Genomic DNA, 16,729 nt, shown 5'->3' with positions numbered 1-16,729 from the left:
TTTACATCTTTTGTAGTTTGATTCTTTATAAATTGATTTGCATTACTTTTGTCAGATGTTCTTAATGAAAAGGTTGGGGTGATGGATGGAGCAAGGGAAAGCCTTAGTGAGGGTTTTCTTGAAAATGAATATGTTTTTGTGAAGTAGAATTTTTTGTAGATTAAAACTTCTACCTCAGGTCTATATACCGTAGATTGTTTTTGTTTTGTTTTTTTCCGTCAAAACAGAGACTATTTTCAGAGACTGAATGAAGGAGACCCTTGATTGTGAGATTATGCCATAAGATTTTTATGGAATGTGATGTTTTTCATGGATCATTTAATTGTGAAGGCAGTTTACCATTTTTTTGATACAGGTCAAGTAAAGAGATCATTCTTGTTGTTGATTTGAGTCGTTCCCTATCCCACATGATTAGGCATCGTAACATTTTGTCAACCGAGGCTTGAGAATCCGGTAAAAAGTAACAATAAAAAGCTGTTAAATATTCAGAAATGACGTATTTTCTGATGAAGTTAAACAGTATTCATTCTACTCCGGATATGTGATTGCTTCAGTGGATCGATTTGATTGTAGGGTTTGTGGGTTAAGGCCGTGATCAAGAGCAATAGAAAGCTGTGTTGTTGTGCTCTGGGTGTTTGGAATGAGACGAGTTAAAATGGATATGGAGCTTGCTTTGAGAGGAGTGCTTCAGTTGATCTTTTAGTTATTATTTATTTTTCTTTTGATTGTGCTTTACCCTATACCTGCTTAGCGTGCACGCCTGCACGATAGCTTTGAGTCCTCTCTCTCATCTAAGATTTGGGAGTTGGACCCTTCTGATCATATATATATATATATATATATATATATATATATAATTTTGCTTTGTGTCTGAAGGCGTGTCTTGTATTTTATTTTATAGGTAGCCTACTCGCAACCATGCATATGTTCTCTAATTATTTATCATTGCTCCTTTGTCACGCATAAATGTTGCCTCACTGAATTCAACAGAGTGCTTGTAACACATTCATCAGATAGCTATGCGTTTGTTTTTTTTAAAAAATTTCTAGGCGGCTGACAAGCTTTACATGAAAAAAAATAAAAACTCGGGAAGTTTCAGAAATTGCGCACTGCCTAATTGAAATCAAGACTCTAATTTATCATTAGGCAAACTGAAGTGACCCCAGAAATTCCAATTTCCAATAAAACACATGAATAAGTTGTTTCCCGAGCTTATTAAAAGTTCATTTCCTGTAACATGTTGGCATAGTCTCGTGCATTCCAACGCCAGACCATGTTTCAACCTCCCTATGAACTTCAACAGTTGTGAAGATATTAATTCTGCTGTGTTGCATTTTTTTCAATGCTCAGTCATGGATAAAGGGCTTAACAGCACCTTCATTACTCTTATTCCTAAGATAAAGGTAGCAAACAAGATTGGGGACTTTAGGCCTATTGCTCTTTGCAATGTCATCTATAAGATCATTACCAAATTGTTGGCTAATAGATTGAGTGTTGTTCTTGATCAAATTGTGGGTAAGGAACAAAATGCTTTTGTCAGTGGTAGGAAAATTCAGGATAATCTCATCATTGCCTCTGAATTATTGAGAGGCTTTGGAGCTAAGCATACTCCTCCTACTTTAGCTTGGAAGGTGGATCTTCGAAAGGCTTATGACTCAGTTCAATGGGAGTTTCTGTTTAGTCTTCTACAGCTCTATGGCTTCGGAAATAAATGGATTGGTTGGGTTAAAGCAGCAGTGACAACTGTTCGATTTTCTATCATGGTGGATGGAAGTCCACATGGTTTCTTTCAACCATCAAGAGGCCTTAGACAAGGTTGTCCACTTTCCCCTTTGCTCTTCACTTTGGTCACTGAATATTTATCTTCCATGTTTGAATTTGAGTGTCTAAAGGGGAACTTAGTTGCTTCTCCTGCTGCTGTCAAGGCAAATTGTTTGGCCACTCACCAATTTTTTGCTGATGACTTGTGGTTGTGAGAGCTAATATAGCTTCAGTATTCACTTTGCGAAGGATGATGAAACATTTTGAAGAAGTCTCTGGCCTGGCAGTTAATAAAGAAAAATCAGAAGTATATTTTACAAGGTCTGTTAAGAGGAAGAATACTGTGCTGAGAATTTTGGGATGCAGGCAGGGGTCTCTCCCTTTTACTTACTTAGGCCTTCCTATTTCTGACAGAGGAATTAGGAGGTTGGATTGTAAACCTTTGATGGATAAGGTTGTTGCTGCAACTACTAGATGGGCTGGTATGAACCTTTCAATGGCAGGTCGCATTGAGTTATTAAGAGCTGTGGTTACTCCTATGGTTTTATACTGGTCTTCAGTTTACAGTATTCCTGCTACTGTCATTAACTTAATTGAAAGAAGGATGAGAAATTTTGCTTGGGGGCATAATGAGATCAACTTCAAGCTGCATAGCATGTGTTGGAAAAGAGTCACTTCTCCAAAAACAGAAGGAGGTTTTGGTTTAAGGCAAATTAGTGACATTGATAAAGCTGCAAAGTGTTCTTTAGCTTGGGACTTCCTTCTTTCGAAGGATAGGTTGTGGGTAGCATGGTTCAACAAACGCTATTTAACTAATGCTTCCTACTGGTCTGTTATTCTAAAGGTTAATCATTCATCCATTTGGAAGAGCATTGTATCAGTTAGAGATACTCTTAAGGTACAATGTTCTTATCGCATTGGCAATGGTGATAAGATTAAAACTTTTATGGATCCATGGTGTGAGGGTCAATTTTTATCAGAGGTTTTCAGTTATAGAACCTTGAGACAGGTATCCTCTAATAAGCAGATTGACTTGAGCAGTTTCATTGTTCAAAATCAGTGGCAGTTCGATGATGTTCCATTTGTTGTTCAACAATTTTTCCAACAATTCAAGATTCATGGTGGTGAGGACCAGTTATTGTGGAACAATAAATCTTTTACATTCAAAGCTGCTTGGGACTCTTGCAGGGATTCAAAACCTGAAGTTTTTTGGTTTGGTTTGGTTTGGAATGGGGGTAGACCTCGATGGTCTGTGTATAGTGCTTTGATTATTCAAAATGCTGTCCTAACAGGTGCTAATTTGCAGCGTAGAGGAATCTCTTTAGCTTCCAGATGTGGCTTGTGTGGCTGCAATGAAGAACATGTTGATCACATGTTTGTGAAATGTGTGTATGCTTGGGAGGTCTGGTGTGGCTTAGCTGGTATATTTCATTGGAGTGTTCAAAAGCTGAACTCTGTTAGCTCTTTCACTGCTGACCTGCAAGCTCAATTTTACATTAAATCTTGCAGGAACAAAGTGCATAAGATGTTGTTTACAGCTTCTATGTATTATTTTTGGACTGAACGAAATGGTAGACTTCATACTGATGTTATTCGATCTCCTTCTTTCCTAGTCAAATGCATTGTCTGGGATGCTCTTGATATTGCTGGAATTAGTCTTCAAGATTTTTTAAGTTCATAGGAGTTTCAGGTTGTTGCAGGTTTTGTCTGCTCTTCCCTAGATGTGCTTGTGTGTCTTAGTGAAGAATTGTCTTCACTTTATTCTTGTACTATATTGTTTTATCTTACAAAATTTTTCTTCATTTAGGAAAAAAAAAAAAAAAAAAAAAGAACTTCAACAGTTGTGACTATCAACACTACAATGTCTCTTCAAATATAAAAAATTAAAAAGAAGAAAATAACACACATGAAATAGACACAGAAAACCTAAAAAGAATAAAAAATCAACTTGAATGATGAGCATGTTGTAGTAATCAGAGGAGAACAAAATATGGCATATAATATACTTCGACATATGCTTGGGCAGATTAGCTTAGCTTTTGGCAGGAAAACCCAAAAAGAGGATAAATTGTTATGGCCATGTAAAATTGCAGAAATGGCGCTTGATTTGGGGTATTAGATTGTGAATGCTGCTGTTAGTAAAACCAATTAGCACATTCGCAAGCAACGCCGACCATCAGCCTGAGCATGATCTAGGTTTGCCATTTCTCTGCCTGCACATGCAAAAACATCATTATTGATGAGCAGTGCCAAAAATGACTACGGATTTAATATTGTAAGATCAGAAACCAACCAAAAAGAATCTTTCTTCTCCTGTGCTAGTAACTCTTCAAATGAAATTTCGTCAAACTCAGTATCTGTGCTATCTGTGCTTTCCATCAGCTCACCAGATTTGGCTTTCAATGCCATGCAGGCACCAATTTCAAGCATCTTCAAGTTAAACGGGAAAGATTATAATTCATTCAGCATCATCATCGAACTAAAACATAAGACTTCATTCTAGGGAGATATGTTCAAATCCGGTTTAAGTGAGATAATATAAAAGTGAGGAAGATAAGGGCGGATACTACAGTAATCTTATCAAAGATCGTTTTTAAGGAACAAAACCAAGATACTTTACCAGAGACCATCATCATCTTACCAAAGATTTGACAGATTGTTTTCAAGGAACAAAAACAAGATACTTTACTAAAGACCATCGCATTATTTCATCTAGCTTACTTTCAATTAAATGACAGCTGTATTTCATCTAGCTTACTATCAATTAAATGACAGCTGCACTTCTCTAACCACGGTACTAAGATTGACATGTAGCCATGTGCAAGGTTCTCCATAAAAGGGTTCCCAACTAACTGAATGTAGTCACTTATTAGTCATTTGCATAGTAATCTCTAATCAGCATTTTCAAAACTAGCAAGCACGAAGAACATTCAAATTCAGGCCAACACAATTGATATTTAAAGCCTCCTATGGAGTTAATGTCTTCAACTAGGTAAGTTATAAACCAAGGTCCTTATTACCTTCTTGTATGCTGGCGAAAGCTTAAGCTGTTGCTGGAGCCAGTTATATACAAATGCATCTTCTTCTAATCTCTTCTGTTCTAATTCTAGCTTATATATCTGCATGTACCCAAAAAAATTAACCATCTTTATATATGTAAGATAATAACAACTCCTATTTGTTTTTTACAACAGGCAGAAAATCAATAAGCTAGTTCTGTCATCAACCTGTTGATGAAGACGGTCAAATGAAGACCTGTCTGCCTTGAATAGTAGAGCCTTTGTTATTGTGAACTTCCGTTGGATGACCTCAGACCTGTTCAACAAGAAAATTTGGTTATGATTTTAATGATATATATTCAAGGAAAAAGGAATTATTTTAAAGCCTATGTCACAGAGAAAATCCAGAATTATTCAAGAATGTATCATATGAAGGTTGGAGATCCATGGTACCAAAAATATTCATATTTTGGAAGCATCTCGAAAGAAAAAATTGATAATTTTAAGGAACGAAGTAGGAAACAAAAAAAACATATGTTGTTCAGAAGCTAGTCCGCTAATAGCTAAATTTGGAATCTTACAACTCTTCAATAATTATTCTTACCGTTTAACTTTATCATGCAGTTAAATTGCAAACTATATAAAAAGGATTACATATCTTTACTAAAGAACACATAATTTCAAGGATAATAGGTGTTACTATGGTCACTATCAATCTGCAAAAAGATGAACACGTGTCTGTTGCATGTTCAGACATGCACACACACACACAGAAAAGAAAAAGAAAAAGAAAAAGATCAGTTGTCTACAAAGAATTTGATAACATACTTGTGCTTTAGCTCATTTCTTGCCTCAACCAAGCAATTAACAAACTGTCCAACCTGAACACATAAGCATGAAAAAGTACATAACTGTAAGTGCTGTTTCAGCCAAATCGTTCATAGCTTGCATTATATGATTCATCAGTTAAAAAAGAAGAGAGAGAGAGAGAGAGAGAGAGAGAGAGAGAGAGAGTGTATAACTGGGGCAGAAAATTTATTTGCACCAATCAAATCAACAGGCCAGGTTTCTACAACTATTATGTTTCACTTGTGACATAAACTTCACGCCTAACTGAACAATGAGGCTCTGTTTGATCCATAGATTTAGTTAAAGAAAGGAAGAGGAAAAGATAAAGAAAGGAAAAATAATTTCCTTGATTTTTCCTCTCATGCTTAAATGAGATTGGAATTTGAAAATTTCTCAAAAATGATAGGACATGAGCTAAAATGCAGAGACAGATTTTCAATTTTCAAATTTATTGCACCATCTTATCACTAAAAAAAAGTTTGACAGAGTTCTTTTCTGGCACCGTGCAATCACATGCAAAAGAGTCAGAAGCATTCTGCTTGCCCTTTCTATCCATTTTACTACTCACAGTTTCCGAAGTCAGAATACTCCAAGACAAGCAATTAAAAGTGATAAAACCTGCACATCTATAGTCATACAGCTAATTATATACACTATAAAATTATCTGGCATATCCGCAAGTCAAGTGCATTATTCCCCTTGATTTGGAGTACACTTGTTCGGTTAGCATAGACACTGTTCATGAAGCAAAGTCATCGTACAATTCTAAAGTAGGATGTGAAAAATAACCGGGTTCCGCCCATCAGGCAGGTCTACATTAATATGCCTTTTGGTACTTATACTGATCCTGCTCACTAGAAAGTCAAAAACTCAACCTTAGTTTGGTGACACTTGATTACTGTTTTCCTTTCATAGTTATAGATAAAACGGTTTGCTAATAGTCTATCACATGATTTATGTTTATCTATAGTTTACTTTATGATATTTTTATATGTTCTATACATAGTTGTTAAAAGGTCAAGGCGTTTGCCAAACAAAAAAAAAAGGTCAAGGCGCCCTAGGGTCTATGTTGTCACACCCTTTTCTTCATTCTATTTTCATTTACTTTACATCATTTTTCTCAACAATGACCTTTCACAAAATATTCTCAACAACCAAATGAAGCCCACGGTTCTTTAACAAATACACACATCCATACCCATCCCAACACAATATGAAACCCTTAAACAGACGAGCCTTTTCCATAAAGCAGATCCACCAAAAGATAAATAATAATCATAAAAATAAATTGTCATGTAGTTGCACCATATATCTAGATTTTGGGGAATGGAATTGTCAGGCCAGAACCCCAAGTGAATAACAGCATTGCTGTGCCGATAAAACATATGATTATGAAGACAATAAATTCAATGCTAAATTGCCAATTGCAGAAAATTCACGCAACAAAATATTAGTAATTGTTAAGAATGGGTTAAAAATAGACATTGCTGGCTCAAAAGAGGAACTCAAACTCTTGTTTTTTAGGATGGTATAACCAAAATCGAGAAGTATTGCAAACCAAAGAACATTTACAAAGTCAAGATATGCATGTGCCATAGAGAAAGAGAGGGAGGGAACGAGCCATTCCCAAGAATATGAATTTAGCAATTGCAAATATTATGCATATATGAGAAACTAACTGAAATCCTCTTGACCTACATAAAGAGGAGATAATGGTTCCAGGGGTGCAATGATGGCTGCAAGTACTCCATCCAGGACCACACCATAATATATGAGGCAGTAGATAAAACCAACAATGGCTAATTATATGTACGGAAAGAACAGAAGTTTAAAGAGGATGGAATAGATGTTGACCACGGTCCTTGTCATTTCCCTGACAACAATAATTATCTTGGCATGGCAGTTTTTATGACATTACTCGCTATTGGCAGAGATCAACAAAAAATGTGCTACTGTAGGTAATCAGTTCCATATTCAAAATCATAAAGTACAACAAAGAAAACAATAGGTCCTGCATGCAATATTGTAAAGATCTATAGAAGCAAGGTTGGTGTACCTAGTTGAAGCGGAAATATCAACACTGTAACTCGTAAAGAAAATAGATGTGTTATGGGAATGAATCATGCGGCAATTACAATGACAATCACATTCTTATTTTTCGAGCTGTCCTACATAACATATGCTTGCCCATTCGCACCAGTGCAGATAAATAGTGTTTTTCTATGCGTGTGAGATATTCTGAATGTATGAACTTAGTTTTACATCCTTATGTCACGTGGAAGTCTGTGGAAATGAATTATGCGACCATTGCAATTTTACAGTTATGACATCTGTTACTTAATATATGCATGACCACTAGTTGTTCATGTGTTTGTGTGATTGTGTGGACATAATCAAGTGAAGGTGTTCAAACACAGGCGATGACTTAAGCCAGAGCTTAGGCGCTACAGTAGCAGACTTTATTGAGCACTTTTGAAAGTTGACACAGACCTCATATTTCATGATGGCACTTATTTATTTATTTATTGATCTTGTAACCTTCTTTTCCATTTCAGCAAGCATTAACTGCCAGTGGTTAGAGTCAGTTGTGAATTAGCCTTAGGCTCAGGTGCAACAGAAAGCAAAAATTTTCATAGGAATAGCATGGATGAATGAGTATGAAAATGGGACTTTTCAAGTGACGACTGGGTTGGTCCAAACTAAAACCCAATTGATCTGAAATCCAATGATGGCCTGGGTTTGTAATTTTCTTTTTCCTTTTTACAATAGGTAAGTATACCGACATATACATGCCCACGCTGAGTATTGAACCCTTCACCGGAGGTGGAGGACATATACCTCAAGCAAAGACTTTGGTTGGGCTTGTTATTTACAACATTGCTTAGCAGATAAATAATAGAGTTGTGGACGGGGTTATCCATATTTGGTTTTGCATAAATTCATGGATAAAACCAAAAACAGTATCTGAAATCTGCATCAGTATCCTACATTTATATATCATATTAGGCCAAAATTAAATTGGCACTCAACCAGAACTGACATTACAAACTAAAGTTGGATTGGTTTTATCAAGTTAAGAAGCTTAGTTTTATCATCAATATCGGTTGAGTGTTGACTAAATTAATTCGGTGAGAAAAACGGGTCCATACTCAAGTTAATGCTAGACAGCATTTTTGTTTGGGTTTGATTACCAAACCAATCAAAAGAAACAGTTGCACCTGGAACGTGGACCACGCTGGAACATGGTATTGGTATAGATACTAGAACAAGGTATGTCACATACTCTAAATGTGGTAAGATCAGAGTATGGCTTCCATAGTGACATAATTAGAATATGATGAGGTGACACTAGTTGCTGGAGTGGTTTTCTTCAAACCTTTAATGACATAATTAGAATATGATGAGGTGACTTGAGTTGCTGGAGTGGTTTTCTTCAAAACCGATAATGAGCGGTGAATTAGTATTATTAAAATGCATAAGTTGTCCAAAACAATGGGAAACTAGTTGTGTTAAAATCACGTAAAGGCATTGTACTACCTCTATCCAAGACATGTTGGGGCTCAATTTGTTATTCTCCTTTCTTTTATTCTTTTCCAGGAAAAAAAAAGATCTATACAAAAAAGGGGGAAAATAATGACATTTTTTTATGAGGATAACGTTCATAATTGTCAGTATTTTGCCTTCTAAGAACATCACCATCCAGCATTGGTCCCACTTATCTGAATGCAATTTGGTTTGCCTTGCATCTTCAAAAAAAGAAAAAAAGATATTTTTCCTTTTCTCTCAACTAATGAAGAATTGGATGAAATCCATGAAACTTGACATCTTGAAAACAACCCATAATTAAACCGTCTTACATCAGTATCTTTGCTGGCATCCAAACTAAATTTACTTGCTGATACTCTACTAGAATCTTCCATGTGGGATATGTATTAGATCATTCAAGCCCTACATCATTGGTATTCTACATACGTTGCAACAATCACAAGTAACAAAATTGAGTTTCATATTAAACTTTTATAACCTCTTCCCTTTTTAGTTGAGTGACATACTTATCGGACACCATCAATGATCACCATAAGGATACATCAGAAACTTGACGGATGGTACACCCTAGTGTTTGTATGCATCAGGTGGACAACTCGTATGAGTCCCCAAAATCCTTAGATAGGAAGTTTCGACAAAAACAGTCCTAGTACCTAAATACATAACTAACCCAGTAACCCCGATCCCTGATACCTGACACATGTACCTCAGTAACATATCATGCATACTTCCTGGACTGCCACCAACTATCATCTCCAGAAAATCCAGAAAGAATCCTCAGCCTGGTATTACCTCATGAATAATTGCCTCACCCATCATTCAAATGGTATATAAAAGATTAAATATTTTGAAAGCCAAATTGATAAGCTTGTAAATGTATGGGTTTATAACAAGCTAATGTAGGCTGGCTCTACATGAGACCCTTACACCTTGTAGGATCCGGAATAGGAAACCTTCTAGCTTCGCTAGTCCAAGAAATGAATTGTGAAATAGGCCAGGAAACGTACACTTCTGCAATCCCTCTTCCTTGAAACACAATCATCATCCTCCTTACCTTTATCCCATACGAATGGGGTTGTATAACCATACAACCTAAGTCTACTTTACCTTCTAGGCAAGCAACTCCATCTCTTCTAACCGATGCATCTTTCGGTCTATGTTTGTGTATGACCATAACACCCAAGTCTACTTTAGCATGGAGATATATTGCATACGGTTGTGCAGGTGGCAAAGCATAAACTCTTTAGAGTGACCAAACCATTCTTACAGGCAGCAGTTTGGGCACTCACGTGACAGCCTAGGTACTAGAAGTTCCTAAAAGCTTAAGCTACCCTTGCCTACACGACCATGATGTGGGGTGCCGCTCAATTTTAAGGGTGTCTGTCTAGGCACTCGGGTGCACATCTGAGCAACGGGATAATATCTCAAAGCTATTTCTTCCCCAAATTATTATTCTAAAAATTATATCTCAACAATCAGTTCTTTTTTTTTTAAAAAAAAAAAACATAAAAAAGTGATATTGATGTGAGGGTTATAAGAAATCAACTTTTTAACTCAAAAGAACTTGAATGTAAAAGGATGCAAGTCACAGGAATTGATAAAGTAAAGAATACAGAGTATATTGTTACTTCAAAGTTGAAAACGTATTTTATTTTCCAGTTGAATATAAACTTTGATACCGTAATTGTCAACAATATTCACACTAAATGCTCATTTTGTGTTTTCTTTATACCTTATACGTTGTCAATATATTATTTATTGAAAATAAAGTAAAGTTTAAATGAAGAATTATTGCATTTTGCTTATGTGAATTATCTAGGTGACCTGTTCTAAAAGGAAAGTCTATTGCCCTGAATAGGGGTTGCCTGGACGTTTTGACAATCACAGAACCAGGCAAAAGCCAATTCTAAAGTTTTTGGCACTGGTGAAGAGGTTTCCACCATCCTCCTAGAAACACATGTTTATGTTTGAATTGAGGGTAAAGAATCATCCACTGATTATCATGAATATCAATAGATGAAAAAATGGTTAAACCGAAACTAATCTTATATAAGAATTCCAATAACACTATTGAGTACAGCAGCAGAATGGCAAGTCAGTATAAAACCAACCCAAAGAAAATTATACATATCTATAAAACTAAACAATCATTAAATAACAACAAAGTTGAAAATTCCTTTTTGAATTATTTTTTATTTTTTTATTTTAGTTTCTATACAAAGAGTGAATACCTAATGACAATGAAGAACATTTAAAACAAAAAGACAAAAACTGGGTTAGAAAATAGAAAACCTGAGCCAGTGTCAAGCCATTAGCCTCATGGGACTTCACAAGCTGATCATATTGTTGCTTGATCTTCCTCTGTGTTACACTAGACGACGACGTAAAGGGATACAGACACACCAAATCTTGCTTCTCCTTCGCCCCCAATCCCTCCTTCCCCACACACCTCCCATCGCCACCGTCTTCAGAGTTCGAATTAGACCTCTTCTTCTTCGCTCTCTTCTTCTTCTTACTCTTCTTCCCACAATCTTCCCCACCCGAATCAACCCTTTCCCTATCCAAACCCGGCCCTTTTGGAACCGGTTCACCACACCCCTCATCACTGAACAGAGTATCCCATTTGGGCGAATTGGATGGTAAGATCTCAAGAAGAAGCGAATGGGTCAACTGGGTGAGGTTTGATTCATGGGTTTGTTGGGTATTATCTACAATTTTCGAGAGAGGACATTCGATAATCGAGTTCGAAGCTTGTTGCTCTGTTCTCTTGAGTCTTTTGTAGAGGGAGAAGATGAGAATGGAGAGGGAGAGGAGACAGAAGGTGAAGAAGAAGAGAGGATAGAACATGGGTTGTTGTAATTTCGACTTATTGTCCATTACAGGTGGAGGATTAGATAAGATGAGATAGAGAAAGGGCGTAGAAGTAGTCGCCGCCATTGATAGTCATTTACACACAGAGAGAGAGAAAGAGGAGAGAAAAAGAGAATTGCGTTTTGTTTTGTGTTGTTGTGTAGTTTAAAATGGTCCAACCCAATCTAAAGAGTGATACGTACTCAGTCCTCAATTTCTATACCTAGTAACAGGGGATGATTCTCTGAATGTTCTAATCCAATCCTAATCTTCTATTTCTGTTTCTCTCTCTGCTTTAGATTGAGAAAGCTTGTGGCTAGAATGACGGCAAAATGTTATTGAGTAACATGACAACCAAAATTTACAGTTAGTGCCTAATAATAAATTTTCGAGTTAAAAGATTGGATTTACTTATCTCAGCAAAATAAAATTACATCATTATTCCTTATTATCTTTTAAATTTATTCCACTTTTAGGTATAAAATTTTATTACCGCTAGAATGGAATGGAATTTTCCTGAAATAAAAATTAATTTCGCAAATAACATCACAACTGTGATCATCACCACTCGCATCACCACCGCCTTCTATCATTTCACCACCACCATTGTTGCCTCGCCATTGATTTCCACTACTACTGCTTTTGCCAATATCACTACCACTAACATCGTACCACCATTCTATAGCAATTTTTCATTTTTATATTATTTTACGCTATATTTTTATATCAGACTATTTTAAGTTCGGATAAAAAAATCATCAATCATATCATTTTTCATAAAATAATAATAATGAACATTTCATTCCATTATTATTCTCTTTTCATTTTTATTCCATTTTAGTCTTGGGTGCCAAAATAGGCAATTAAACTCACTTTGATTGTGGTATAAATTTAGCTTCTCTTTTAATGCAAAAATTACATATCTCCCTGGATTTAGTGCTTAATAATAGATTTTCGAGTCAAAAGATTGTATTTACCTTTGTGACCAAAATTAAATTACATCATATTGATTATTCTCTTTTCACTTTAATCCACTTTTCAATGATATAATAACAATTGAGAGTGAAAAGGTAAATCACTACTCCTTTAAACTTTAGTACAGTATTTAACAGTGGGAGTTCATTAAAAAAAAAAATTTTGAACCACGGGGTCCATGAAGGTTTGGTGCAATATTAAACAAGCTAGTTCATTAAAAAATTTCGAACAAGAAATGAGGTTAATGAGAGTATGCTACACCTTAGTGGAAGTAAATGTAATTTATTATGTTATTAATTGAACATGATACATATTAAGTGCTTCCAACGTGACAAAATTTCGGTGTTAAATTGAATTCAGCAAGTTGATGAATGTAGTCAGGCCTGTAAATGGGTTCGATCTAGGTCGGATCAAGCTCAATTTGATCCGAATCCAATTAGATTAGTATTAGTATTTTTTTTAAAATCCTGTCTCATAACCCGATGGATTATTTAAAATATATATTTGATTTTCATTATTAATAAATACCTGATCTGATAACCCCAACTTGTTAAGGTATAATCTATTGTGAAAAAAATAATATCACAAGAGATCGGCAAATAATGATTAGGGAAAAAAATAGGGAAGTTGAGAAAAAAAAAAAATATGAATTAAAAAAAAGGAGTGAATAATTTAGGTATTTGGCTATTTGTTACAAGTAATAAAAACACTTGAGGGAAAAAAAAAGGAAGAAAGAAAAAGATAATGATAAAAATAATTTGATAATATGTAATATTATAACATAAATTAATATATTAAAATAAAATATATGCAATATTAAAATATCAGATTGAGTTCGTTTTTTTCTCGGAAAGTATAAGCAACACACTATAATGGATTTGGATCCTTTAAGTGAAATCTTCTTTAAGTTATTCTAAGTTAAATTTTCTGTCGATTGACCGTGACATTTAAATCTATCTACGGTGAATCAAAGCAATTTTGCAGTTTAAATTTTTTTACAATTTAGATTTCAGAAAAAAGATAGTGAACTAGAGCTTTTAGGCACCAAAAATCACGTTAATGTCGTTAAAGTATGGTGATTCAAAATTTTTCAAATTTTGGTAAAGTAGATAGATTTTAAATGTCACGTGCCAATTTAGGATAACTTTGAGAAAATTTAACTTGAGGGATCCAAATCAATAATATTATGTCTTTACGGAGACTCAAATACTCAACCTCTCTCCATTTAGGAAGGAGAGCTTATGAATCTGAGATAGTACCCATTAATCAAATTGAGTTAACATCGGATAAAAATCAATTCAATTATAATTAGAGTACTATACTTACACCAAAGAATTAAGCAAAATTGTTAGACTTATTATTTCTGGTTGGTCAATGCATGTCAAATATAAAAAAAATACTTCATTATCTAATTCATTGGTGAACAATCAAATATAATAGACTTAATGGTTCTCCCAACTCATCAGTGCAAGTTTCATTATTCTTATAATTTATATCTATTTTGTTTAAGTAACTAATTATTGTTATTGATTAAATTTTAATCCATGTATGAATTACCAGAGAAATAAAAGTGACATACATAACAGAAGTATGTAAAGTGCATGCCACCAAAAGAAATGGTCCAAACTGACTGGTCTTCGTGTCTTGCACTCTAGATTCAGTCTTCTCCATCTAGGTTGAGTGAGGTTGAATATACTAGAAGCTTTTTAGTTTAAAAAAAATAGGGAAGTCGAGAAGAAAAATAAAATATGAATAAAAAAAGGAGTGAAGAATTTAGGTATTTGGCTATTTGCTAATAAAACACTTGAGAAAAAAAAAAAAAAAGGAAGAAAGAAAAAGATAATGATAAAAATAATTTGATAATATGTAATATTATAACATAAAATAATATATTAAAATAAATTATATGCAATATTAACATATGAGATTGAGTTTTTTTTTTTTTGGGAAAGTATAAGATTTTGTTTGGGTGGAAACAGCTAGAAAAGAAAGGAAAAATAAAATTTTAATAAAAAATTTAGTTTCCCGCATTGAGTATTTTCCTTAAAATTTTTCCACCAAAAAACACGCTTGAAAATTTTATTTTCACGTAAAAGTTCACAAAATATCAATTATACAGTTATATATATATGTAGAATATCAATGATAATTTGGATAAAATTTCTCAAAATAGTTCCTGCTTCTAAATAGAATTTTTTTATTTTTTTTAATTGTCTATTCTATGTTGCAATTCTAACCACTCATAATCCGTATATATATATATATATATATATATATAGGGTGAAATATTTGATTTTCTCCCAAACACTAGTATTGCTTCTTATCTCTAATTTTTTATTTTTTTTAATTTGTTTATCTTAAACTAATAATTAAGTTTTACTTAAAAAAAATATTATGAAGCCTTATTCTAAATATAAATAATAGAAATAAATATAAACAATTATATATTTGAATTTAATAATCCATCATTTTACTTTATAAGAATAATTTTGATATGTATAATCATTTTCTTTTTACTTTCATGCTATCTAAACTAATAAATTAATATTTTTTTATAATTTTTTTGGATAAATTTTCATGCTAACTACATGCATGTTAGAAAATCTATTTTATTTTCATTGACTTTACTTTTCTTTCACTTTCTAATTTTTTTTCTTTTATTGCTTATTTTCATCTAACCAAATAAAGCCTGAGTAACGCACACTATAATATTATGTCTTTACCGATACTCAAATTTTTAACCTCTCCACCTAGGAAGGAGAACTTTTGCAATATGAGATAGTGCCCATTAATCAAATTTAGTAATCATCGAACAAAAATCAATTATAATTTATATATATTTTATTTAACTAACTAATTATTTTTATTGATTAAATGTTTTAATCCATGTATGAATTACCAGAGAAATAAAAGTGACATACATAACAGAGTATGTAAAAAAGTGCACGTCACCAAGAGAAATGGTCCAAACTGACCGGTCTACGTGTCTTGCAGTCTAGATTCAGTCTTCAAGGTTGAATATTCTAGAAGCTTTTTAGTCTTTGTCCTTCAATGACGGAACAAATTCTATTATTTTTATAAATTAGACCATTTATCTTATCTTATCTGAAAATGCATATACTTGGTTTAATTAATATTTACTATATAGTTTTATCATTCTTTTTCAGCTTGCATATGTAGTCTAGTCATTTCAAAAACATGTGCCCATGGGCCTACACAAAACCGGCCAGAAGCCCAAAGGCAAGGAAGAAAAGTCCAAGTAATTAATTGGATGAAAAAGGAATTAACAAAAACTTTACAAAGAAATGGTCCAAGCCCATTAGGACCAACAACCCTTGGCTGAAATTCAAACTGTGGAACATCAACAGACTGACAGAGGCATTGAAGAAGAGTTATCGCAACCCTAGATCAGGTGGGATAGAAAAGAAGGGTTCCTTTTGGTTGGGAAAAAAAAAGAAAGAAAAAAGAATGGATTTATACTATGTTTGGGAGCAGCAAATTTAACTAAATTTCTTCAGATTCCAAACTCAAGCAGCCGGATTCTGTGCTTCCAAATGTAACATTAGGGGGATTCCCATTTGATGCAATTAACACGGCAAGAGGCCACTTGCTACAATTGACAAAGAGATTAGGAATCGAACAGATTCAATGATGGAGTTCAAGACTTTGATCGGAAATGAGGTATCACTCTGCAAAATCCTAGCATTCCTTTCTTTCCACATATGATATCACTTTTTTCTTTTCAATTG

At 34.1% G+C, this 16,729-nt stretch overlaps 1 protein-coding gene across 1 annotated transcript; it reads right to left on the bottom strand.

Annotated features, from left to right (window-relative positions):
* Window positions 1-3,688: 3,688 nt before the first annotated feature.
* On the bottom strand, window positions 3,689-12,260 carry LOC132283868 (uncharacterized). The gene is made up of 6 exons (XM_059785903.1): window positions 11,448-12,260; window positions 5,589-5,641; window positions 4,989-5,076; window positions 4,782-4,880; window positions 4,055-4,191; window positions 3,689-3,974 (listed from the first exon to the last, which is right to left on the bottom strand). The coding sequence occupies exons 1-6, from the start codon at window positions 12,090-12,092 to the stop codon at window positions 3,938-3,940; spliced, it is 1,059 nt and encodes a 352-aa protein (XP_059641886.1). The 5' UTR covers window positions 12,093-12,260; the 3' UTR covers window positions 3,689-3,937.
* Window positions 12,261-16,729: the final 4,469 nt, after the last annotated feature.

The sequence above is a fragment of the Cornus florida genome, unplaced genomic scaffold (assembly GCF_030987335.1).
Source record: "Cornus florida cultivar Cherokee Brave unplaced genomic scaffold, ASM3098733v1 CherokeeBrave_3.0.0_Hap2_Chr11, whole genome shotgun sequence".
In the NCBI taxonomy this organism is placed as follows: Eukaryota; Viridiplantae; Streptophyta; class Magnoliopsida; order Cornales; family Cornaceae; genus Cornus; species Cornus florida.
This window is presented reverse-complemented; position numbering and strand designations above follow the sequence as displayed.

Coding starts and splice junctions, on each gene's coding strand:
- LOC132283868 (XM_059785903.1), bottom strand. CDS start 12,092: ATGGCGGCGACTACTTCTACGCCCTTTCTCTATCTCATCTTATCTAAT. Junction 5,642..11,447: donor ATGGCTTGACACTGGCTCAG/GTTTTCTATTTT, acceptor TTATGTGTTCAG/GTTGGACAGTTTGTTAATTG. Junction 5,077..5,588: donor AGAAATGAGCTAAAGCACAA/GTATGTTATCAA, acceptor CTTGTTGAACAG/GTCTGAGGTCATCCAACGGA.